The 27,212-nt window shown below is 39.5% G+C and overlaps 1 protein-coding gene and 2 long non-coding RNA genes across 4 annotated transcripts; 1 reads left to right on the top strand and 2 right to left on the bottom strand.

Annotated features, from left to right (window-relative positions):
- Positions 1-1,332: 1,332 nt before the first annotated feature.
- On the bottom strand, positions 1,333-4,588 carry LOC129159978 (uncharacterized). Its single transcript, XR_011521748.1, has 2 exons — positions 3,630-4,588; positions 1,333-3,535 (listed from the first exon to the last, which is right to left on the bottom strand). It is a non-coding gene; the product is annotated as an uncharacterized lncRNA (long non-coding RNA).
- An 819-nt stretch (positions 4,589-5,407) lies between these two features.
- On the top strand, positions 5,408-6,017 carry LOC139072151 (uncharacterized). The gene is made up of 2 exons (XR_011521747.1): positions 5,408-5,543; positions 5,889-6,017. It is a non-coding gene; the product is annotated as an uncharacterized lncRNA (long non-coding RNA).
- A 232-nt stretch (positions 6,018-6,249) lies between these two features.
- Positions 6,250-25,248, bottom strand: LOC129159971 (uncharacterized). 2 transcript variants are annotated; one of them, XM_070555424.1, is made up of 9 exons: positions 24,573-25,248; positions 24,213-24,244; positions 24,006-24,034; positions 7,734-17,795; positions 7,115-7,207; positions 6,818-6,981; positions 6,686-6,743; positions 6,542-6,611; positions 6,250-6,446 (listed from the first exon to the last, which is right to left on the bottom strand). In XM_070555424.1, the coding sequence occupies exon 4, from the start codon at positions 15,628-15,630 to the stop codon at positions 8,482-8,484; it is 7,149 nt and encodes a 2,382-aa protein (XP_070411525.1). In that variant the 5' UTR covers positions 15,631-17,795; positions 24,006-24,034; positions 24,213-24,244; positions 24,573-25,248; the 3' UTR covers positions 6,250-6,446; positions 6,542-6,611; positions 6,686-6,743; positions 6,818-6,981; positions 7,115-7,207; positions 7,734-8,481. The 2 variants fall into 2 exon arrangements, with proteins under 2 accessions (XP_070411525.1, XP_070411524.1); XM_070555423.1 differs by having other exon boundaries at positions 6,686-6,981.
- Positions 25,249-27,212: the final 1,964 nt, after the last annotated feature.

Genomic DNA, 27,212 nt, shown 5'->3' with positions numbered 1-27,212 from the left:
ACTTCTACCTGCGATTTTAGAAAAACCGTAAAAGATATCAAAAAGCCTCTTTAATATGTTAAACAGGAAAGTCTTGTGAGTTTGTTAAACTTTGAATGAAGTCTCTGAGTTAAAAGGAACCCAGTAGAGTTTTAGGTCAAAAAAGTGATAGGAATTTGCTGAAAATTGACCAATCCCATTCATTTCAATGGGAAAATTTTTGCAGAAAAAGCTTAATAACTCGAAAAATTTTAAAGATATCAATGCCAAAAGTAATAGCCGGAAAGAGCTAAACGAGCTGAACGTTTTGGTATAAAATAGTTGAAATAGCTCAAAATTTGAAGGAGAAGAAGCGGTTCAAAAAGTGTACGGAAGCAGAATAAGAAGAAGAACTAGAAAAATTGCATTTATTGCACAAATGCTGTTTGAATGCTGGATAGCTGAAACTGTAAGCCGAAGCTGCTGAACAGCTGAACTGAAGCTGCTGAACAGCTTAACTGAAGCTGAAACGAAGCAAAACTGTCAAAATGAGCTGAATGTCTTGAAAGATGTAGAAGCAAAGCACCAACAAGCAGATAAAGCACAAAAAGTAATTGAAGAATAGAGAAAAATAATGCTAAATAGCAAAAAACTTAAATCTGTGAACATTGTATAAAAATCTGGACAGCTTAAATGTTTAAACACCTGTTATTTCAATTGGACAAGGTTAAAAGTTTAATTTTTACATTTAGCTGAACTCTGAAATTAGCTGTTTATGCTAAATTTGGTAACTGATTGCTGAAGTTGTTGAATAGCTGAAGCTGAAACTAAGCTAAACTGTCAAATGAGCTGAATGTAGTGAAAGATGTGAGAGCAAAAAGCACAAAGAAGCAAAAAAAGCACAAAAAGTAAGTGAAGAATCAAGAAACCTAATCCTAAATAGCAGAAAACTCAAATCTGTGAACACTGTTTAAAAAAATTGGACATCTAAAATGTCTATTTCAGTAGGACTAGTTTAACAGTTTGATTTTTACATTTAGCTGAACTGTGAAATTAGCATCATATGCTGAATTCAGAAACTAATTGCAGAAGTTGCTGAATAGCTCAATTGAAGCTGAATCTAAGCAAAACTGTCAAAAGGAGCTGAATGTATTTAACGACTTAGAAGGAAAAATAATGAACAAGTGTAATGAAGTCGAAAAAGTAGGTGAAGACTGGAGAAAAAAATCCTAAACAGTAGCAAATTGAAATGACTGAACTCTATTTTAAAAACTGGACAGCTGAAATGTTTAAATATCTGTTATTTGAGTAGGACTAGTTTAAAAAAAATATATATATAAAAAGGATGCAACAACAAAAAATGAAAATCAGTAAAATGGTCACAATAGATGTACAGTTTATTTATAAAGCACTTAGCATAGACATAGAATCAAAAATTGCTTCACATAGTTTAAAACAGTATAAAACGTAATGAAACAGACTTGAAATCTCTAAATTGTTAAATTTCTCTCAACTAATCAAAAATAAAAGTGAGTGGACCAGAAAGAAATTGTGATAAATCCAGGAAGTATTTAATGTTTTTAAGTTAAATTTTTTTTATTGAAATACAGAAAATTTGAGTTAAAACAGGTTAGTTTAGAAGTAAAATGTTAATATAATTCACGGCAAATTCTAATAGCATATTCATTTAAACGTTAAAGTTGTAGGACAGCATAATAAAAAATTTAAAAAAATACAGTAAAAGAACAAAAAATATTGAAAATTTAATTATTACAATTTATAAAATCAATCAAGTAATTTTTTTAAAATATGAGAAAAATAATTAAAATAATTTCATGTTTTCAAATTAAAAGAATTTCAAGTGAATTTAAAGAAAAAAATGACAAAAGCTTATAGCATTTAACACTAATGCACATTTTAAAACCTTGTTAAAATAATGAAAAAAAAATGTTTTAGAAAATGAATGTTTGAAAGAAGGTTTCACTAATAAGAAGGACTTAAAACACAAAACTCAGAGGTCAAAATGATTAAAAGAAAAGTCAGTTATAAAAAAGACTATAAAATTACAGATATGGAAGCTTGTACCAACCATCCTTAAATTATAATCATTATGATTATAATTTAACTATGACAACGGCACCTGTTTGTACTGTGGAGACATGCTTTAAGCTGAACACAACATTTGTTTTTTTAACTCAAACTATTTTAAGAACAAAGTATATTTATGATGAAGGCATGAGCTCACTGACATCCAACACAAAAAAGAAAACTTAAACATTATTCTGACTTGGAAACTAAAAACTTAAAAGGTGAATGCAGCACACTGTACGTAGGGTAACATTCCACTTAATGTTTGTGTGTGTGTGTGTGTGTGTGTGTGTGTGTGTGTGCGTGTGTGTGTGTGTGTGCACAATTCAGTATTATCTTAAATACTGTCAACTGAGTTAATAAATTGGTCAGTAATTCATGAATTAGGATTGTTTGTTTGTCATAGTTTTATAAATGCTCCCTAGTTCAGATTTTTTGGGGAAAGAGGAGAACATGTCAGGGCTTTGGTTGCAGTTAGTGAGTCAGAGAACTAGTTAAATAAATAAAATAAAATGTATTCTATAAAACTTGTAAATGTAAAAGTGAAAAATGGTTTAGTTAAACCTTAATGGTTAACCTTAAGCTAAAATATTCACACAATGTGTTCTGATACCACAGCTGTTCTTTAAAATGAGTTTAAAACAGATCAAAATCATGATAAATACCTAAATTTGGGATGTTTGGTTTAATGTATCTTAGAATCCTGGTCACCTGTATGACCTGAGGTCAGATTTTTTATCAAAAAGCCCCCACTTCACTAGATATGACCGGTTCATCTTTGAATACTTTCAGTTTGACTCCCATCTCAACACTGAGGTGTGTTGTATGAGTTTACCTGGTGTCACAGCACATATGTGGAACACCTGTCCTATACCTACATATCAGCCGACACCCCACACCCAGACAGGACTCACTCAAGCACAGAGCAGATAGAAAGTGGAGCTGCTTACTCATTTTTACTTGTTTGGAATTTAACAATTTCAGTACATAAAGTATTAAAGTAGGGATGTTCTATATTTACAAGATTGCTGGGTTTGGATCAGACAGCACCTGACACTGATGCAGGTGACCATATGATATGTTTGTGTGAGTCTTGCCTTGCCTAAACCCGCCTACTGGTCAGTGTTAACACTGGGTTAGCCTGTCACAGGGCTACCTCCATCATTGTAGTTCTACATTATCCTTTAACAATAATAACAGAGAGGAGAAACTAAAGCAAATGAAAACTATAATGTATCAGATACATATTATAGATAAATGGTTCATTTAACTGACAGGTGACAAAATAAAGTGGAGACAGCCTTGAAATGAGTGCTGAGTTCCAGTTTGATCATATGGGACATTTTCCTGTTTCCTGGATCTGCTGATGGAAACCGTCAGCTGAATGAGTGTCCGTGTTAAGATGTTAGTGTGATCATGCCAGAGTGGATGTTTATTGGTGCAACAACCTGCGGCTTCAGTGTTTGCTGCTGTAGCACAGGACGTTCAGCTACAGGCATTTAAGACAAGAACACAGAGAACACGTCTGTTACTCAAATAGAAATGTGTTTTAAACCAAGGAGGTAAAAATGTTGATTTGTTACCTTTATGCCTCATGAGGTAGACATGATGCTGCAAAAGTGAAGTAGGAAATGAGTATGAACAGCATCTCTGCAGCAACCAGAGTCAGACGAGGTCAGACGGTGACACACAGACTTCAGAGGAATCTCAGAGGAGGATATGCAGGCATCAAGGAAGATACTGTACCAACAATACAGAGAAATAAAATATTACATTAGTGTTAAAGCACCAAAATATGAAACTAATGATAAAATGTTATCAAATACCTTAGAGTCCTGCAAAAGAAAATAAACATCTCCTGACCAGGTCTGTCCCACACCCAGATGTCACTGAGTGTTGATAAATGTTTCAGTTGGTTCAGTGCTCTCAGATGTAACATGAAGGCAGAAGAAACCTGCAAAAAGACAATAATTAACATTCATACACCTGAAACTGGAGAACACATTTTTTCTACTTCATTAAACATCATGAAGGAAATATTTAGCATTTAATAACATTATTAACAGGAAAGATTTGACACCTTCCATCATCTGAGATGATCCTGGACCCTGGCAGGAGGCAGAGATGTCTTTGATGGTTCAGAACAGCGGGTGTAGAGAGTGGCAGCAGCAAGGTGAAGCTCTTAGAGCCAGAAGGTCAGGTGGTGGTTGACAGGAGCTGTATCCTGTGGGATGAGAGCTCGTGGAACAGCAGTCTTTGTGATGTCCCTGTGTGGTCCAGCAATGGCAGTGCAGGTTTGACTCATCAGTTCATGAAGCTGATGCTGAGATGTTTTGGGTTGTGCTGATGTTGAAGAAGCTTGAAGGTGTTTTATCAAAGGATACAGGAGAACATGTCTCCTGTGTGAGATAAATCTTCCAAAAACCTAACAAAAAAAGAAAATTTACCCCCACCCCACCACCCCTTCCCCCTATTTAGTGGGGTGCCGGCTGGTTTTATGCAGTCAATGGTCGGACCTGTGCATTTACCCTCCCTTAACCCACCCACCCAGGTAAATGCACAGACCGCCATTGTATAAATCAGTTTTCATATAGATTTTATCTGTAAAAATGTTCTGAATAAAATTGTTTGTAGTAGAAAACATGAATCCATAGTAATAAAAAGGTAGAAAATGTAATTACATGAACAACGTAGTGATTTACAATATTTAGAACAATCAGAAAAATGCATTGTCATGTTCCATAATTATGACCTGTCATCCAATAACTTATGCTTTAAACTGTGATTATAAATATAGGCTAAAAGCAAAGTGAAACTTCATGATTCTCATTTCAGACAGACTTTATACTAGAAAAAATTTGATTCAATCCTGTTAAATCATCAAACTTTCAAAGTAAAACATTATTCTGCATTAACACGTCACTCCACTTGTCCATGATTAAAACTCACCTCACTTCATGGTTGGCTAGAGGACAACACACAGAAAACCGGGTCATGGTAACTATAATAGGTTCTCAGGACACCACAATGTAAGCTCCGCTGGGGCTGAGAGATAAAAACAAGGTCAAGCAGTGTGTTCTTGTCTGTGGTGGCGGAAGTGATCATCTGTGCATACCCCCTGGACTGAAAGTGTTCTACAATCTGCTTCCTTCCACCTGAAAACTGATTCTCATTAAAGTGCATGTCAAGTGTGCCTCAGAGTCTTACCCCACCCACGTATCAATTTTGAAAACTGCAACATTAGTAGGCGTTGCCTGGAGGACCGAGAGGGCGGAGCCGTGGCAGTGACGAAGAGACGGCTAACTAGACGAAGCTAGCTCCCTTCACTCTGAGCAGTCATTAGAAGTGGAGGACGTTTCTCCCCCTCCTTACCCAGACACTCGAGAAGAAAGGGACCAAGTCTATTTGGAGGAGACAAGCGGACATGAGCCTTATTGTTTTGAGCTTGTGAGTTGCCTGAAATTACTGGAACCGACCCAACAGACCCATCTCTGAACGTAAGTAGCCGTTAGCCATAGCATTGGATTAGCTGCAGGGTTTGTCTCCATGGCCCCAAAAAGCTAGTATTCAGCATGTTTTAGAGATTTATCTGCATCAACACACCTGGTTTTAATCAGCAACAAACAGCTGAGCTGCTTAACAGCTTATCTAACCTGTTAAAGCAGGAAAATCCACTGAAACGTGCTGGATAGCAGCTCTCCAGGAGATCTGGGCTCAAGCTAGTCTGCTGCATAAAGTTATGAAAATATACCATGAGAAAATTATTCTGTAATGTGTTCAGCCCATTAAAACTGCCCTGATTTCATTATTTATTTACTGATACTAGCTGCTCTTGGTTGCAGGTGATCCTCTGGTGTCTGCAGCTGGTCTCCTGCTGATGTCGTCGGGATCAGGAACTTCCAGAAGAATGTGCCTTTCAATGACTCTTTCCCCCTTATTTGTTATATTAATTAAATAAATCTCAATTTATATATTTCCTGTTTTTGTTCATGTCCATAAATACTTAAACATGCTTGAAATTAAAACGAGCTTTTAACAGTGAGGTGCTAGTTTAGTTCATCACAATAGAGCTAGTTAAACATGCGACAATGTGATAATTCAATTAATGTAATTTATAAATATCCATTAAAATATCAAAACTGGAATCAAAATGAGATATTTGGCAGCACAAAAAACTTGTCAAACACAATATTTATTATAATAATTGTAGGCAGACAGGAGACAGAGCTGATGGAGGTTCTCAGTCATCGAAGGATGGCTGAAGGCTTTCAGGGAACAGGAGATGTGGTGTTGTCTCTTCTCTCTCTATTCTGCCAGATGAGCTGATAGGTTACAGGTGTGTGAGGACATCCTCATGCTGTCATAACCAGATGACAGGAGTTATCAGGTGATCAGCCAGGCTAATGATGAGATGCAGAAAGAAAACAAATCATGCAGAAAGAAAACAAATCCAGGACAGTGTACAGTAATAAAAATAATATGTGGTGTTGCTTACCTTATGTGCTCTTATTGAGTATTAACGTGTGCCTGCCTCATGGTGTAGAGTCCATATTTTGCTGAGTGTCCTGCAGTAATGCAGGTTATTAGTTAATTTACTTTTGATAGCAAAAACAAAATATTTAATGTAAAAGTTATTTACCAGGTGAATCAGCTCACACGTCACCACCAAGTGTCACAGGGCCAGAATCAGTAGCCTCCTTCATGATGTAATCACATACTTATTTAATTGTTAATATCTTAAAAATTCAGAAATGTTTTAATTTTTTTTTACCTTGAACAGTTCACTGAGCTTGCACTGTCACTGAGGTGGAAGCTGGAATCAACAGCAGACACCTCACACCGTGGTCTTTTCAGGAGGTGTGGATGCTCTGGGACCTTCTGGAAGATGAATTTCTGTCATGGTCCCTGTGTCACAAGACACTGAGGCTGTGAGCTCTATAAAAAACAAAGAAGCAGCACATTTATGAACGTTTAAAAGAGCATAAAATCACGTGTAACAATCTGTAAAACAAATTAAAACTAGAAGGTAATAAAATGTTTACATAGAAGATTATTAAAAATAATTCACCTTTGCTACGGGTAACACCACGTCAGCCTGGACAAGTGCATTCTTGCAGATTACTAAATCAGTCTGACAGCCAGTGTCTTGGGTAGATTTAGCCTGAAAAAAAATAGAAGCACATTGATGTTTATAAAGTCAGATAAAATACAAAAGAAACTGTCCCATATAGGCGCTTTATAACATTCCTAGTGTGTGATGTTATTATAAAGTAAAAGTCAGTCACATATGATGTGGAGACCCTGAAATGCGACCTCCTGAACAGAATTCCTCACGGAACCGGGTCACGCTGTGCTGGATTTCACGCTGTAATGATGTCTGTCAACTAGTGCTGCGTCAGTTTAGAGTCACTGTTGCTGAATTACCGACTGACACAAAAACAACCCGAATTTTCTCTGAGCCTGACAGTCATGTGGACCGTTTTGTCGGCCAGGGCTTCGAGATATGTTCCGATTCGCCGCTGATTCTAACCTTACATCCCGTTCCACATTTTGTGAACTTGACAAAATAGCCCGAAGGCAGTGCAGACTGATATTAGCTAAATGGAGTGAACCACGTCTCTCAAACTTTGCATTTAGGTAGGAAATTGTCTTTAGAAGATGTTAAAACTTTTATTTAGCTTACTCACCTCAGACTGTAGCCCGTCATGGTGGGGGAGCAGAGTCGGTGGGCTGTATCTAAATCGCGGAAGAGCCACGGTGGGCACAGCCTCCCTCTTGGAACGGAGACGTGCAGAATCGCGGGTAAAATGCTGGTTGCAAACTACAGCACCAGGCGGGAGCTGAATCTTTTCCAGACATGCAACCACTGGCGCCTAATTTCTAAGTCCAGCGGAAAGGAGTGCAACCCGACAGAGCTCCGCAACCATACTACACTACACCATCTCACCATGCTAACACGATATGGAGCACTAAACCCGAACTACTTTCCTAATTACACTAACAGCCAAACAGTAACTAAACTACAATATCCAACAGCCAAGCTAACACTAAATAAGTATGTATAACACTAAAAGCTATGCTAAAGACTAGGATATGCTAATGCTATATGCTAATGCTGAACTACGGCTAGCCTCCTACACTCTCATGCAAATCCAACTCCCAACTCGCCACAAGGCGTGGCCGAGACTCCCGATGCTTTTATAACGTTGACACAGAGCTGCTACGTAGTACTCTACTGGATTACGTAGTATCTTACTCTTTAGCCATTGGCTAAAATTTATTCAAAATGAGTCAAATTCTATGTTTTAAGCTGAAGGTGGAGCTATACTGTGGTATTTAGGCAGAATTTTTAATTTTTTAAGAAAATGCACCAAAATGCTAAAATAATGAATACACACATTTAAAACACTATTAGACACTCATTTATACAGTTCATCAGCAAAAAAAAGTTAATTTAGACGTTACTTGCTCTTTAAAGTCGCCACATACAATGACTGGATGACAGTCCATGACCTCTAGAGAGTCTAAAAGGCTTACCAAGTTCTCCATGAATGGTCTCATGATGTAGTCTGGAGGTCGGTAAATGACTGCAATCAGAGCTGGAAACGGTGTCTCAACCTTCAAAACCAAAAACTCCAGATCAGTCACATTGTGCACATAGCGTTTCTCACGGACGTGAATGTGGTTTTTCACATAAACAGCAACTCCACCACCACTCTTGCAGGCCATCTGAGGAAACTTGGTGTAGGACTGGTGTCTGCTGCGTTTGAACATGGTGTAGCCATCCAGAACAAGACTTTCTGCAACAAAAGAACCTTGCAGGTGTGTTTCTGTCAGACACAACACATCTGCTAAAGACAGTTCGTGGTGACTCTTTATGTCATTGATGTGAGCCGGTAAACCCTCTGTGTTGTGGTGAATTAGGGTCAAAGTGTCAGGTCTGCTTACTGCTTCTCTCACCAGAAGAAGAGGCATCATTTGATCCACACTGGCCTGTCTCATGCTCTGGAGTGCTGCAGTCACATCAGGATTGGCGTAGATCTTTCTCTCATCCAAACCCAGGAGATACAGTCCACCGAGGCTAGTCACCCTACTCAGAGCCACGTATGCCATTCCAGGTTCAAAGATGTTCTTCAGTGAGACCACAGCTGCATGTGTCGTGAGACCCTGAGTTTTGTGAGTGGTGCAGGAAAAAGCCAGTCTTACAGGAAACTGTCTGCGTACACCTCCTCTCTGCTTCAGGCTGTCCTCTGCTCTCTCGATGTAAACAAGATCATCAGACCCAGAAGCTCCATGGCGGTTGCTCCTGACAGATGACTGGTTATCCATTCTCAGAGCAAGTTTAAAAATGTGCTGGGGGTCTATTTCAGAAGCTATCACTCTAACCAGTTTACCAAAAGCACCGTTAACCAGGCCATCCTGGACATTGATGTTTCTCGTCAGCATGACTCGAGCTCCTTCAGCCACTTTCAGACAGTCAGACAATTCACCTCTTCCTCCTTTCAAAGGTGTGTCTTTCCTCTCCATTCTGCCAGTTCGTGGGTCTTTCTGGAAGTCATCTGCATCTATTGTGATGATGTTATCGTGCAGCCGTTCCAGTGTTGCTGAGTTATGAGCTTCCACATCCTTGTTGGTGGCAAAAATGTGCAGCACATCAGAGGGACAGAGTTCTGGTTCAGTGATGGTGCGTGATAGCATATCTCTGTCTGCTGGAGAGAGCTCATCTGTCTTTTCCTTCACTCTGATCCTGTTCAGCATCTCTGCAAAGGCAACATCATCTTTCTGCCGCATGATTTCAGTCAGACTTATCATCTGAAAATATGGCTGCCAAAGGTCAATGTCTGATGGGTCGTAGACACAGAGGGGCTTAGACTGTCGAACTGGTGGTAGCTGATAAAAATCTCCAACAGCTAAAACTGACATTCCACCAAATGGTCTCTGGTTTCCTTTAATCTGTTTCAGTCTAGCGTCCACGTAGGCAAACAGAGGCTTTGAAACCATGGAAATCTCATCTATAACAAGGATTTCTGCATTCAGAAGTTCACACCTGACTTCATCTAGCTGGTTACCAAGTCCTTGAATGGGAGGTTTCAGGCTTCTGGGTAGTTTGAGGAGCGAGTGCAGTGTGGTGCCACCGATGTTAAACGCAGCAGTTCCCGTGAATGACGTCAGCAGAACAGTTGGGTTTGAAAGGTCAACATCCTCGGCAGGCAGTCTGCTCAGAATCTTGGATGCTTCAGAGTGAATGCATCTGACAACCATGGATTTGCCAGTACCAGCACCTCCCTCCAAAAAGAAAAAGAATGGATCTGGATTGAGGCCGCACACACGTTTAGTACACCAGTCTCTGACTGCATAGAACACACAGGCCTGCTTCTGGTTTAGATTCTGGTACATCTGACGCAACACAGTGGGATCGATGGCAGGTGTTTCTCTGACAGCTCTGACTTCTGCTGCAGGTGGAGCACAGTAGTCTGGAACATCCTCCTGTTGGTCCTCTGGCTGGTCATCGCACTGCAGTCTCACAACTTCAGATTCTGGAGCAAGATTAGACCACTCATCACAACCTTCACCTCTGTCCCGTTCAAATTCCTCAAGAGCAGACTCGATCTCTTTACTGTTGCGTTCATATTTGTCCTGGTTTCTGGTGACAATGTCCTTGACAAACTCAGAATGTTCTGAACCTGGTAGTCGGACCCAGCCGGACTTGTAGTAGGACTGATGAGTTTGTAATCGGCGTGATTTCAGTTCCTGCTCTGATCTGTGTGGAAGGTAAAGTCTCAGCAGTCTTCCGTAAAACTCCTCTGGGTGTTTCTCTTTAGAGCAGTGATAAAACCTGATGACACAAGGCTTATTATTCTGACGCCTTTGCACAAATCCCAGCTGGTTGAGGAGAGGGAGGACATCTTTGCGCACACTTTCTTTTTCACTTACAAACCTGCATGTTGCTGCAAAATCAGCTAAACACATTTCCTCGTACTCTGGAGTCTCAGGTCTGGATTTGTATTTGTCATTCAGACTTGTCATCCAGATGTTGCAGCTGTCTGGTGTCGTGTTCTCCAGGAAAGACATGGGACGGCTCATTTTCACTGGGTTGTCATCAGTGGGGACAAAAACAATGCTGCGTGAACATTTTTTCATCTTAAGACCACAAGCACGAGTCACACACTCCTGAGCACTGATCTCTCTTTTCTTAGAATAAGCCTGCATGACTGCTTTCATCTCCTCACACTCATTGACTCCATCCATGTTAGAGCTACTGATCACTGTAGACAGATAGTCAGAAAGCCCACTTTCCTTCTTTGTGATGTATTTGGTCAGATACTCCACACATGAATATGCATTCAGGATAAAAGACACGTCGATGTTACTGTCCCAGGCCTCTAGCAGATGTGGATTGTAGTTGTTAATCCAGCTGTCTTTTGCATCTCTCTTCAGGATCAGGGCCGTCTTTCTGTTCATGGACTGGATGCATTCTTCATACTCACTCATGGTTAAAGTGCATCGAGACAGAATCTGGTCTAAAGTCAGTGATGCAGCTTCTGGTTCATTGAGCAGACTCACCAAAGTTCTGAGTTTCTGTTTAGCAGTAGCTTGGTCATGTTCCTCATCGGTTCTGCTAATCATTGTTCTCCTGCAGGGTGGTTTAGGGAACCCAAATCTACAGCCAGAGTTCATGGTCTTAAAACAGGTCCTGGTGTGGTTCCTGCTGTGTTTCTGAACTTCTGTGACTTTCTTGTGGAGTTCTGGTTGTTTTTCTGGGTCAGGCAGCTGTGCTGAGATGTATCTGTCTACAAAATCACAGACGGCTTGATCAGAATCTTTGTCACATTCAGGAGCATCACGAACCCAGAGCATCATGTGTATATGAGGACTTCCTCTGTGCTGGAACTCAACTCTGTAGAAGAAGTCGACAATCTCACCAAGCGGCTGAGCAGGGGACATGAGCAGGTCTCTGAACAGAGCTTCCACACGTTTGTCAAACATCCTCATGGTTGTAACTGGATTAGATCTCAAGATTTCACATTTTGAGGACCAGTCAAGACTTTCAAAATCAACCTGTTCACCTTGCTGCTTCTTTATAGTTGTGATGATTTCCCTCCACCTCATCTCAGCAGCACTGAAGGTGCAAAAGAACGTTGGAGTTCCCAGCTGTCTGATCATGGCAAACAGATCTTTAGTGGTTTTCTGCCAGTATGCTGGTGTTCCTCTCAGAGTTTGCATAAATCTGACTGCATCTTTATTTCTCACCAGTCTCTGAACCTCATGTTTATTCTGTAACATAGAAGAAGTTATTCTCCGCCCATCTCTGCTCATAGTTTTACCTTTCCTCAGCTGTATGATCATGTTGGAGTTAGCCAGGTGGATCTCAGTCACAAACTGTGCAAAAAACAAGTAGTTGGGGTCTCTCGCAAATCTGTCATCAATGTGAAACAATCTGGACTTGAAATAAGAGCTGGGTGTGACTTTAATACGCCTCGGTTCATCCAGAGTGTTCTGACCAGTAGGGAACTGAACAGGAAAAGCCATGGCCTCCAGTTTGGGTGTCCTGAAGAAGCTGACTGGACTGTTTCTTTCTGCGGGTGCAACACAGTACGTGCTGTCACTGTAACACAGGATCTCCTCTGCAATGTCTAGAGGCTGAAGGCACGATTCTAGAGCAAAACCTCCATTAGGTAGATCTGAGTCTTGTCCTTCATCATTCTGTTGGGATTCTGCTTCATTCTGTACGTTCTGCTCATCGTCATCAGAAGTCATGACCTGTTCAGATTCCTCATCACCTGCTGCTTCAGTCACTGCATTTTGCTCAAAGTTATCAATCTGCATTAGGTCATCTTCATCATAATCACCACAGTCCATGCTGCTATCATCATCATCACTGCTGTCACCTGTTGGATCACATAGCAGAGGATCGTCTCTGATGTTTATGTCTGCATACTGTGGGTGAATCTGTTTTAATGTGAGCAGAGCGTGCATGAGTTTAGACCAGGTTACAGTCTGGAATAGCTGATGGCCTTTATAACACAGCTTCCTCTTTAATTTGACCCTCATCACTTGAGATTCACTTCTCAGTCGGGGTAAAGCATCCACTGTTTCTTGGACTTCTGATGGAACACACACCAAATTACCTCTTATCTGTCTCTGACGGCCTTTTGGGAGTGGAACAATTTTAGCAAAAGGAATAGATTTAGAAATCAGATGTCGTTCCAAGATGTTCAGATCTTTTAACTCCTGTGGAATCTCTGACAGACCCATTTGGTTTGCAACAGACAGGCGTGGGATGGAGCCCTTTCTAATGTAGTCATGACACGTGTGGCAGATCCATTCATGCTTCCTCTCCAAAGGAACAGAACATGGTTCATTACAACTTTCACCACAGATGTGTAGAAACTTTCCAGTCAGACATTGTGCAACTACAGATGGATACTTTGTATAATTTGACCTGTTGCAGACTTTCACCTGGTTACGGAACGAAGCTTTCTCACACGACGTGCACACATAAGTAGGTCCAGATTTAATATTTGATCTGAAAACAGCTATAGCTTCATTCATCTGTGGGTTCTCTGGCTCACAAACAGATAATGGTTGGTTGGTCACTCTACTTTGTGTTTCACCTCCTGACCTCTGCATATGTAAATTTATCCGTCTGTATTTTCTTTTTATTTTCGAAGAACGTCTAGAATTATGACTCCTTCTAAAGAGATCATTGTTATTGTAATAGTCTCTCATCAGCTGTTTCATCAGTTCTCTGTGTCTGAGGCGGAATGATAGATCAGATGCATAACGCTCTTTAATGAATGATTTCTTTTTCTGTCGAACTTGTTCACTTTCCCTGTAAAGACTTTGCATGTAAGATTTCTTTTTCTGTCGAACTTGTTCACTTTCTTTGTAAAGACTTTGCATGTAAGATTTCTTTTTCTGTCGAACTTGTTCACTTTCCCTGTAAAGGCTTTGCATGTAAGATTTCTTGTTCTGTCTAACCTGTTCACATCGTCTGTAAAGGCTTCTCATGTATGATTTTTGCTTTTCTCTGTAGTCAGCCATTTCTCTGTAAAGCTTCCTGATATTGTGTTGTTGTTTCTCTTGATAACTGGTGTTTTTCTTATACAGATTCTTATTGTAGAGACTTTTTTCATGTCTGACATCTGAACTGTTAGCATGTGTCCTGGAATACATTTTCTTTTTAGAATAAAACCTTTCGTCAGTAGCATACAACTGCCTTTCTCTCTTTTTCTGATTTTCCTTTCTCTGTGATGGCTTCTTTGACACAGATAATCGCCGCAAGATTTTTAGTTGTTCTTGTTTATTACGTTTTGATAACATTCTCTGAGTTAATGAATCAGCAGTTTGATCTACAGTAGCACTTGCTTCACAAGCAGCTTCTGGCTCAGATGATGTCATCAGGGTGTCAGAGCAAACAGAGGGACCAGCGTGGTTCATCACTTCACCTGCCAGGTCTGACTCATCTGGAGTAGACTCTTGGGTGTTTGATGTAACTTGTTGATTACCAGTTTGCTTAGTTGTTGCCACTAGTTCGATCTCTGTCAGCGAGTTGGTCTCAGCAGCAGTTGAGTCTCTGTCTGGAGCAGCGTTCTCACTCTTAAACTCCACTGACTGGATTTCATAATAGCAAGACCCAGATACACCAATAGATGTGTATAAATGAGTGATTCTGTTAATCATGTCTGTTAAACGTGTGAACTTTAACATGACAGCTGTACCAGGTTTACATTTGGGAAGAAGACCACGAGCAGAACGGGGGTGAGGATCAAAGTACCCGTATTCTCCTGATCTGGTTCTGAATACAGCTATGCAGTTTCCTCCCATGAACATTAATGCATACTGAACTTCTGCAGTCAAACAGCTTAGTCCTTGAACAAGACTAGGAAGATTACCTCCTTCAAAAAAATTCCCATATCTGGTACCAGTTAATCTCATGGTGATGTGATAATGAGTCATACGAGCTGTAACCTCAGCAGGTAACTCGTCTGTAGCCAGGTGTACACTAGTTGGATGAAGTAGCCTAGCTTGTGCGTACATCACATTACCTTTATCCAACACCAGGTTCAGATCTGAGCTGGTAATTGTCTCACTCTCATGTAGGAAGGATAAAAACACCAAAGAGTTTGGGGCACACTGCTTGTTTCTGTACTCACCATAAACAGCTGAAGCCTGACTCCTGGTCGCACACACACTTGTCCCTGAAGGTGGATGGACATGGGCAGGTATCTGAGATGGTCCAGCAGCATCACTCTGATTTACCTGACACGTAGCAGCCTCTGAGTTCATGACATGACTCTTGTGTCCTCTCAAAGCATCAGCATAGGAGGGTCTAGTTCCAGGAGTTTGTCGGACATCAGGACTGTGAACATTAGCCTGCTCACTAGGTTGACATGGTCCAGCTGCAGCACTGTGATGTACTTGATGTGGATCAGGTACGATGTGACTCTGAAGTCCTCTCAAAACATCAGCATATGCGTCTCCAGTTGTCTGAGGAACATCAACCTGTTCACCTGAGCCAGACTCTGTGAGCTTATGCCATCTGGTCTTTGCAGACTGAGACCTCTTGTTCTTTCTGGGCATTTTTATAATCCTGGAAAACCACAAAGACTTTAATGTGAAACTTATTGTAATAACCACCTCACAACTCAAACCAGTGGTTTCTGATACCCACTATAATTACAGCCAATAAAAATGTGCTTACTTAAATATAACAAGTTATAGTTTCCTTGTAAAGGAATAAACTTACAACTACGAACCTAAACCAATGTTAAGCCAAGACAAATTATTTACCAATAAACTCTGCTTCTGTGAACTGTAATTCTATTAAGATGTCCAACTAATAATGTACTTGTATTAAACACGGAAATAGATTCAAATGAAATACTTTGTCAAATAAAAAAATGAGAATACTGTGTAACTCGGGCACAGCACAGGAAGTTTAATTAATCAAATAACAAATGGTATATGGGATTTACCTTTGAAAATGTGTATTTAAGAAAGAAAAACGTATATAATACACAAAAGTAAACCTTAAAAGTACTATTTCAAATATGAAGGATGATCTTTTAAACTATTAAATGTGTCTGAATGAGCGCACACAAATCACCCAGTTTAGATCTAATGGTTGTCAGTTTCCACAACTCTTATCCTTACCAGGTCTATATATCAACACCTATCTATACACTTATGTCTATATGCTTAAATGTAACTGAACTCTGTAACAACTGTTAAACGTTGACTTTAAACTGTAACTACACACCAACCTAAGCTTTTATCAGCAGTAGCTATTGATTTCTAACACAGTTAAATAAAGTTTCAACAACGTCTATTTTGAAACACAAGAACCACTTAAACAGCGACTATAACCAACACAGCTGGACAGCAGGTGACAAGTTTCTGGATTCAACTGCTTGTAGATTCACTTCAGACAGGAAACGGCCACAACAGGTCTTCAGTCCAGATGTTTTTATTTTATTATCAAGTTGTTCACTCTTCGCAAATCACCAGTGAAACTAATCCTGTAGTCAGTAAAAGTTAAATAATGGATTCAGGATCAGGGAATACTTTTCTAATGTAATAAAATTTGTATATTTGAGTTAACAATGGTCAAATTGTGAAGCACAATCACAGACTTTAGTATTTGTATCTTTCTAAGTCAAATAAATGTTAGCAAAGGAAGCAAAAAAAACCTTTGCAAATAGTTTTCTTTGTAAAATACTTTAGCACCAGTAGAATTAAAAAATAATTCCTAATAACTAACAAATACAACTGATATCTCTATAAACAAATATATATGAAACGTATGTAGAAACTGGAACAGATAACTTTGAACTGTATATAAATGTAAAAACTGTTTATGAATATTAAAGAAACAGCTAGCAATATGTACTAGATGTTTATATATATGTAAGCAATGCTATTAGGCCTTTTTTTCTCCCAAAAATCCAAATATTAAACAAAGAGAAGAAATACTTTATTTATATGTATTTATTTTCTAATTTTTCAGTTACAAATATCTACTTAACACAAACCTGAGTACAAACCTGCAGTCAGTCCAGAGTCAGCACCAGCGGGTCACTAGCTAGTAACAGTGCTTTTACAGTAAATGTGTGTTTTTAGATGTATGTTTATAAATTTATCAATTATAAAACTTTAATTTCAAGCACTGTTTTCAAACAATTTTGTGTTTTTGGAGATCAATAAATTTGAGCTGATCTCAAGCAAGACAAATCTCAACAAACCAATTATATTCAGTCTATGAAAAGTTTATCTTTATGTGTAAGAGTAGTTTAAATATTATATCTTAAAGTTTACTCAAATTAGATGTTTCCAGTGTGTTGGTTGTTTTTATTCATTCAAAGCCAAATTTCCAAAGTGAATGCCAAAGCGTATTGCTTTAGATGTAGTTCTTATCAATGTCAAATCTCACAGCAGGGCTGGTTTCGCAGAACCATAAGACCAAAAATATTTTGTAGCCATAAAAGTTTGTATCCATAAAACTTTGTCACCACAAAATCATAAAACTTTGCCACCATAAAACTTTGTATCCATAAAAGTTTGTCACCATAAAAGTTTGTCACCATAAAAGTTTGTATCCATAAAACATTGTATCCATAAAAGTTTGGTTCAAAACCCCACCAGCAGCTATAGCGAATCTGATGGGGCAAGGCAGAGCAGGATAGAAGCACAAAAGATAGAGGAGTCCAAAATGATAGTTCAGTAGAGGTCGACAAACAACATAAAACCTGAAAGACACAAAAGAACACATGTTAGACACTCGAGTCAACATCTGTTGATGCATTCTGTAAGTATTACAAGTCTGTTGCTCGCTCACTATTAACTGTTTAAAAACTCAGACGTGTTTTCTGCAGTCACTCTAAACGCAAGAAGGCACATAGCCTCTGTTAGCGAGTCAAATGTGTTTGAGTGAGTGACTGCCAACCAAACAGTGCACGCAGCTTCAGGCACCATGAGAAGCACACAACTCTTCTCCTGTACGTTCTCTCCCACCTTCTTAAGTTCCCTGCTTTGGTGATCAAAGATGTCAGAGAAGACCAAGCACAACCAAACCTGACACCATCAGAATAAAACAAACATGGATTGATACAGTAATCTGTTATCATGAATTTTTCACCTTATTCACCAGACTCATGTAGAAACTGTGCTTCATTTGTAAATAAACATTGCTGCAAGGCAAACAGCGATGTGAGACCAAAGTTCACTCAGGACAAAACTGATGCCAGATCACATGCAGGGGGGGGGGGGGGGGGTTTGGTGTCAAGACGACAACTTTTGTCTTAATACCGGTGTGGACGATGGTTAGCTTTATGTATGAGCAAATGTTTGATGTTTATTTACAATACTGTATTGAGGTGTTTAAAGTCAGGGCTTTATTTATTTAAACCCCAAAATAGGGTCATCTCTAAAAGCCAATAAAAAGAGGATTAGCGCAGATTGCACGATACATCTGTGGTCTCAATGTTAAACAATCGACCTGAAGTCGGTCGCAAATTTAACACAATGGATCAAGGAGGCTAGGAATAAGGTGAATAGGGTCCATTTGCTGTAGCTACTTACCTTTAGTCACTGAAAAAGAACATTAATGTTACACAAACAGCTTTTCAATTTGTGCCTGATTGATGGTTTAGTTTTCTCTCACACATTTGATCCAAATCACCAAAGCAGGGCTCTTCGTGAAGGGGCAGACAGAAGATGGAAACTAGGGCTGCAGCTGTCCAATATTCTATCGATACCTCCATCGATTAATCAAATATTCTATTTGACGACATTTCAAATGAAACTGAAAATGAAATTTCACACACACACACACACACACACACACACACACACACACACACACACACACACACACACACACACACATCTATGTCACCTAATCATGTGAATCCACCATATTGATTGACAAAAGCATGTAAACAGTGACAGACACGAATACTAAACAAAGTGAAAAGTAGCGTCTGAAATGGTTTTTGTTGTTGCCGTTGTTTATTGTGATCTTTAGCTTTGCTTCAGCTAGTTAAACCTAAGTTTGGTTATCAGAAGAAGTAGCACACTTAGGTGGGGCAACAGTTAACTATGGAGAGAATTGAGAGGAAATGTAGCGACTGAGTTTGTTTTGTTGTTTTTTTACCAGTGTTGCCTGGTTTCTACTAGATCATGCCCAGTTCATTTGTGTGAAGGTTTAGCACACTGTGGGGCTCAGAGAGAGCAGTGTTTGCAAACTTAATTGTTAACTAGCTGATGAACGTTAGTTTACATTGTCCCTGCTGCTGTTCACAGACGTAAACAAGTTGCTGACTTTTCCAGAATTCAGCCTGCTGGATTCACGTGATAAACAGAGTTTCACGTTACATTACACTTTTACATCCCTACCAGCTTTTATTGCTGGCAGGGTCACTTGGTTCAGCTGCTGCTCTCACACCGGGAGGAGACAAGATACCACTTAAAGACAACGCTCATCATACTAAATAAATAACACTAGTCTAACACACATAGTACTGCATTGGAACAATGTTATTATAAATAATTATCTCACATTACACTACAGTGGACGATAACGCATGTCCTCCATGATGAAATATCCATCCATACACGACATTTGTCCCTGTCCCGGTCTTCCACATGAAATATATGAATGTTCATCTTACCCAGTAAAACCTGTTTGCTGCAAATCCAGAATACTGGAGGGCTGCTAGTCCATTTTATTAATCGCTGCAGTTCATCTCAGTCCTCAGTCTCCATCAAAGTAACAAAGAAATACGAGTTGAATTTACAACCTTGTCTATTAGTGAAGCTAGCCTCGCTGCAAATGATCACCTTTTTACTGTGAAATCAACCAAATAAAAGCGATAAAAGGCTACAAACTGTCTTATTTTCACTAACTTCATAGGAGTTCCAACATGTCTACACGTCTGCCAACCATCATGGCAAAGGGGGCGGTACCGTGAGCGGCATGACGTCACATGAAAAAGGTCAATACACACACCCGCATTTTGACCTTTTGCATGTGATGTCACGCCGCTCATGGGACTGCCCTCTTAGGCACGACAGACAGCAGGAAGACTGTTCACACAAATGTAATCACCTGCAAAGCGTCATAACAAGCAACTTTGTAGTCTTTCTAGCTTTTATTCTGCTGAAGTGACAGTAACCTGGTAATAGTGTGCTGCGTGGTTGGCTGCACTAACAGACTAGAGCTGAGGAAAATAATTAAATAATCGATGCATCGGGATGCGGACATAAACGATTCTGCATCGTAGAGGAGTACGCCATAATCGATTATAGTGGAATGTAGTTTTGTTTTTTTAATGGCGGCACCAGCGCAGATCCAAATCTGTCAGAGTGAGCGTCCTCCACATTTACCAAGTGGTTCCGCCTTAATGTGGTACAGTACTGCAGGGCTGAGCGCTTGAGTTGTAACCTGAGACCGAACTGGAACCGAATCAGCCCGACCGGTTCTGTTGGATTTGGGCCGTGAATTATGTGAATTGAGCGGGTTGTCGTGCGGCGCGCTCCGCTCGCTCGCACAGCAACTGAGGGGGGGGGGGGGGGACTGCTCACACGAGAGGATCGGAGGACGCTCCTCCAAACCGATGCTCCAAACACGCATTATTATTTTCATAATTTAATTATTATTTCTCCTGGAAGCGCTCTGTCAGACTGCTTGTTGTAATGTAGGGAGATCCGGTCTTGGGGAGGGGGCGGGGTCAATGACGGTGGCTGCAGCGTGATCGTCTGTCTCTTTTATTTAGGGACACAGAGAAGGAGAGAAATAGAAGAAAGAAGTTCTTGTTCCACTTTATTATTTTGTTTCATGATGATAAACTGATGTTAAATTCTATTTTAAAAAACTGGGAGGAAGCTTTGGTTCATTTTAAGTTACAGGAGACTTGTCTCCTATCTGCTCCTCCAGAGACAGCATGGACATGAGGGTCACACAGGACAGGTTAGTGGAAAGGTTTTTAGTTAGCTGGTTAGTGAAGGAGATCCATAACCTGGGTAATTTAATCCTAATCCAGCCCACAGCCTTCTGCTGGTGTTATTATCAGGAAGAATAAAACACACATCTTAAATATTATTGGAAGTGTAGAATTTGTTTTGTGTTTTATTATTTTCTGCATCAAACAGAACTTGATTCATTCTCCAACATTTCAGAAACGAACCACTGGGTTCAAATAAAATAAACTAAGTCAAACATTTCATTTGGTGTTATTTCTGACACCCTTCAACTGTGGCATAAATATCTGACTCTAGAGCTGCTCAGAGACATTAAACACTCATATATGAACCCATTATTGTATCTGATTATTACATTATGTTGTGTCCTGTGGGTTTTCAGTACTTTTTTAGATTTTGTGAGATTTTGTAAAGCATGTTTTCTCAGCCTGAGGCGTGGTGTTGAAAGAGGAAACAGATGTTTTGCTTTGTTAAATCTTCTTAAATGTTTAAATGTTTTGTCCTAACCTGTTGTGAATGGAGAGCTTTTGAGGGCTGGCAGGTTGTATCAATTACGTTTTTGATTTTTAAAAAAAGCAATTATCTGACATGTTCTATTTATCGATGAAAACAAATCAATATGAAATAATCGTGATGCATCGTGATGCATCGGGATATCGAATCGAATTGAATCGTTGACCCAATAATCGTAATCGAATCGGGAGACAAGTGAAGATTCACACCTCTATAACAGACACAGGTCTAGATTCAACTAGTCTGGTTTTGATGCCTTTGATAGAGACCGAGGACACGAATAAATCACAGCAGCCAATCAGACTAGCAGTCGTCAAAGTATTATTGGATTTACAGAGAGCACCTTTGGCTAACATTCAAATATGTAATGAGAAAGACAGTGACTGGCTAAGATGGACCTGAAATGATAAATGCCATGTTTACATATCTTTTTAGTATTGATACTCCGGTATTTCACTTTGAAGGATATACATTACCATTCACTATAGTGAATTACTATATGCCAGTAATATAGTTCCAATAAATGATTACGTGTGAAAATGACATCATTTATTTTGCATGATGAGCTTCAGCGTCTTGCCCCAGTGTGAAAGTAGCATCTAAACCCGATGACCCAGCCAGTGAAAACAAAAACAAATGGTAGGGATCCAGACTTTTAAAGTTGTTTTTAATCATCTCCGGTGTAAGGTGAACCCTGGTTGTCCCCTAATGTTAGAAATCCAGCAGGGTGCATTCTGGCAAACTGGGCAATTTGTTTACATTGGTGTCCAACAGCAGGGAGAACGTGAGCTAATGTTCTTAAGCTAGTTAACACTTAACTATTGTGAACACTAGTACTAAACCTTCCCACAAGTGAACTGGGCTAGAACAAGTAGAAGCCAGACTAAACTGGTAAAGAAAACAACTTCAGTCGTCACTTTGCCCATCGTTCAATACTTTCATAATTCACTGTTACCCTCTGCTATGATGGACCTATGAGATCAGGTGACATAAATTCAAAGGGTCAATGTGTGTGTGTGTGTGTGTGTGTGTGTGTGTGTGTGTGTGTGTGTGTGTGTGTGTGTGTGTGTGTGTACATATTCAAAATCTAGAGCTGCTACTACTCTGAAGCTATGGAAGCTGATGAAATATGGTTAATAATAACAACAGCTAAGAAATCATTTGGTTAAACACAAACATCAATCTGGTCGGCCCGCCCACATGCAGCCAGGTTTTCTTCACACAGCCTTCTCAGGAACATGGGATCCTTCAAGCATGTAGCATAGTGTCCTCCTTAAAGGGATATTCCACCCAAAATTTTAATTTGTCTATTGACATATTTCTCAGATTTTTTTGTTTAATATTTCAATAAGTAGGAAAAAATCAATTTGTAACCAGCCCAGTCATGCTCCCAACCCGGCTGTACTCCTTTAGCTTAGCATAAAACACAGTAAGTGAATGGATCCAACTAGCATTGTGAGTAAAACATCCTTAAAATTACTATTTAGCTATCCCAATTCTGCTTGGTGACCTAAACAATCAGACTGACTGCAAGTAATTAGTAACATAAATGAATAACTGGCGTCATTTTAGACTTGGGCCTACTTTATCACAAAGCACAGCTGTAAGCCTCCGCTTACTTAAAATTTCATAATTCATCTTCAAACCATAGCCATTTGTCCATCTCCAGGTTAAAACTCTGCTCTAAATTGATTCTGAATCTGCCACAGCTGATGGCTAAAAGGTACAAGGTGACGTTAAATGACAGAACTGCACTGGACTCCAGCTGAGTCATGACCACACCTCCACTCAGAATTCATTCAATTAAGTTTATTTACATAGTGGCAACTCACGACAAGAGTCATCTCACAGGTCGATATGAAAACGTTACAGCTCAGAGCCGCTTGCCTCCATAAAGGAAACATTCTCCTCCCTTTCTTCTAGTGATCTAGGTGGAGTGGAAACCCTCCAGCCTGCTGCAGTTTCTATGTTTGCTCATTCTACTGAGCAGTGAGTCTGTTATGTATGTGGGTGCATGTGCAAGTCTGCACAACTAATTTTTCTGAGAAACTCTGATAGAGTTCATTCAGGCCCATTGAAAAATCACGATATCAGACTCGATTTCTAATCACATGATCAGATCGGAGCATCTCTAGATACACTTAAGCACCTCTACCTGCTCTTGACTGAAAGAAAAGCCCAAGTCAAAGACGTTTGGTCCTAGAAAATGGCGACCAATGTTTAGCGCTTTCTTGTTTTCTCTGGCAATGCAGGTTCCACATCTGCCAGACTTGGCCTGGGAATGATGGCCAATGGGAGGGGCAAGAGTGACCGTGTTTGTGTTACCTTGTTTTGCACATCTGCTATCGGTGTCTCCCTGATTACCTGTTGCCACATCAGCAGACACTCTTCAGACAACAGCTGTTTTTAACCTCTGTAGAAAACCTGGAAAAACCTCCATCATACATTTAACATGTTTTACTCACCAGTCACCACAGGATACACAGGAAATATTCTGAGAACAGAAACCCAACAATTAGTAGTCTGGAAAGTTCTGGTTTCTACATATAAACACCAACCAGTCCATCACTGAGACAGAGACAGACAGATGTGTGAGTCTGCATTTATTTTCTATGCAATAAAATTAAATGAAGACAGCTCCAAGTTTCACACAGGTAACATGTTTTACTCACCTGTAAGCACAGAAGAAGGAATCACGTTCTTTCTGTGGAACAGAGAAAATAATGAGTCTCCAGTATAATTCTGTCTTCAACATATAAAATGTGCTTTACTTCCAAATGTAAATTATCACCTAGAGATCAAACAGACATTAAACGTTTCTTAAACAGTAAACATTTCATTTGAACAATGAATTAAACTCAGTGCACTGATGAGTAGATTCAATTTAATCACATCTGATCAACATGGCTGGAGTTATTGAATCTGCAACCACCCAATTACTGATGAGACAATAAACTCAAGGCTACATTAAGGCCACAAAGAATAAACGTGATGGATTTTCCCCCTTCAGCCTCCAGGTGTGCTTAACTTACCTGCTGATGCACCAAACCACGCTCAAAGCTCTCAGTCTAAAAAAGAAAACAAAAACATATCATGTTACATAAGATTTTATATTGTTGGATTTTACCACTAGATATTCTGTTATCTGCTCAGCGCTGTTTGACCTGTACATTATCTGTTAATCTATAAAAGCCAGACAAAGAAAAAACTGTTTTAATTATAACATTTTAACAATAAAACATTTGTGCTCGAACTGGGAGGAGACCAAAGGGAAGACCTAGGATACGCTGGAGGGACTCGTTTGGCCAGGGGACACCTTGGGATTCTCCTGGAGGAGCTGGCCCAAGTAGCGAGAAGGCCCTGGCTGCAGCACGAAGAAAGAGGCGTTGTAGGGCTACCAGTCAGACTCATTCCATATTTGGAAAATGCAACACTTACGTTCTGGAACTGAAGGGGGAGCTATAACTAATATCACATAAAACGCAAGACTGTGGACAGAGGTTCATTGATTGAACAGTTTTTGTAAATGTTCAGATCATTAAAAAAATCTACTTTTTGGAACATTGTACCATGTGATATTGTAATTTCTTCATAAGAAATACCCCAAACCCTTTTTTGCCTGGGTTAAGGTTAGATTCTGCAGTGATATACTACTGCATTCATCTTGTGTTGGATCATTGAGGAAGCCAGTGTCGGTACAGGATCAGCTCGGGGTCCTTCGACTGCCGATGACTTCACATGACTGCAACTCTACTCGGCTTTCACACATACGTTTTGGAAAGACGTCAGCAGTGTTGTTAATAAATTCTTGTTTGTTAACACCTAAATGTTTTCTTTATAATTGTAATTTGTTAATAAAACACCATATTATCTTTGTTTTGTAAAGAATGTGAAACTGCATAAAACCAACATCGGACTGACAAACAATAGGACAGTTCTTATATGTGAAGCCATATCTGTTTGTATTAATGTGGAGTTCGTCTGTATATTTCCTTAGTTGTTATCTAAATACATTCTTTGACTCTAAATGTTGCTTGGTGTCTTTCAATAAAGTTATTATATTTTATTTTGCCCCATTTCATCAACTTCAAGAGATTTTGAGGGTCACCGTTTATCAATTGCTTATATTTTACATTTCCTTTAGAAATTCAAACATATTTTCTCCAAAACGTGTTGATTTTTGGACTACAGGACTACAACCGCTAAGACTATATCATCATAACGTGATTACGTCACTTCCGTAAGCTTCATGTTCAGCCAATCAACCACGTTGACGTCATCGGCAGTCGAAGGACCCCGAGCCGATCCTGTACCCGAGCAGATCCCGTACCGAAACCCGCACACCGCTCCGCTAAAGATAGGATCGGGTTATAATTTTGCCGAGAGCCACTTCTGCGACACGTTGATTTCCGCAGTTAACATAGGGCTAGACAGGAAATCACACACGGTTTTAATGTAAAAGCACTGGTAATTTTCTAAATAAAAGTACTGCAGCGATGTAATGTCAAATATGAACCTTACAGTCACTGCTTAAAATGAGCTGATTTTACTCATTTGGGGGTTTCCTCATTAATCTATGCGTGTTTCTACACTTTACAGAAAGAAAGAAATAATATTTTAGTGTAGCAGAATCGACGGTTTTCTGTCTGAATCCAACACTAGCATTAGCTGTTGGAGCCGTTAGTAGCTTTTTGGCTGAACCGACTACACATTTAACTTCAATCAGAAAAAACTAGAATGTTAAAAACATCTGACACCATTTCTCATTAAGCGAAACAACTTTTGATTAAGTTTAAACAGCACACATGAAGTTAGCTGCGTTAAACTACAAGGGAAGCTAACGGTTGATCCAACTGCAGATCTAAATACCTTTTATTCAAACAAAAATCTATTAAACGTATTCTGCCATGATATAAATCGTGTCTCTTGTCACATTACCAACAGAGAAAAACACCAAACCTTCCACAGGTGGATACACCGGATAAACAGAAGAAGAAAAGCAGATTTATGACTTACCTTCACGGAGAACAAACTGAAACAGTTAAGAGGCGTTCAGGGTCCTGTAGGAAATCCCGCGATTATAAAAAACTGCTTTGAAAAGCAGTTAAATGTAAAAACGAGTTTATTCAGTACATATTTCCGACACAAGTATTTATATATATATATATATATATATATATATATATATATATAAAGATTAAGATTTGTATCAAACAATAAAAGTTATTAAAAGTTAAAGGCATTATGAAATCATAAGTTTTCCTTCGAGGAATGATTTTGTCACCATGACAACAGCTCGAGCCGGGCAGTTGCTGCTTCAAGAGGACTGTGAGCCAGCCGTGACCCAGTCAATCTCCAGCAGCAGGACAATCAAGAGGTACGTGAGACTTAATTCCTAGATCTTCATTCCACATAAATGATCAAATGCTTCGCCATTTCACCTTACTGACTGTCCGAGAGCATAGTTACTAATCACGAACCACTTTTTTTAAGTTCGTCATAATTCTTGTTGAAGAACCTTCAACATGAATTATGACGAACTTAACTTCAATGAAGATCGTAATTATCTTGTCTTAATCCACCTGAAAAACTAGTATGTTTTAAATATGCCTAAACAATCGAGACTGAAACTTTTAAAACGTTTTTTTTCTACCCTGGGAAGGAGTGACAGG

Source organism: Nothobranchius furzeri, chromosome 10, assembly GCF_043380555.1.
Source record: "Nothobranchius furzeri strain GRZ-AD chromosome 10, NfurGRZ-RIMD1, whole genome shotgun sequence".
Classification (NCBI taxonomy): Eukaryota; Metazoa; Chordata; class Actinopteri; order Cyprinodontiformes; family Nothobranchiidae; genus Nothobranchius; species Nothobranchius furzeri.
Note: the sequence above shows the minus strand (reverse complement) of the source record. Positions and strands in the feature narration are given on the sequence as shown.

Coding starts and splice junctions, on each gene's coding strand:
- LOC129159971 (XM_070555423.1), bottom strand. CDS start 15,630: ATGCCCAGAAAGAACAAGAGGTCTCAGTCTGCAAAGACCAGATGGCAT.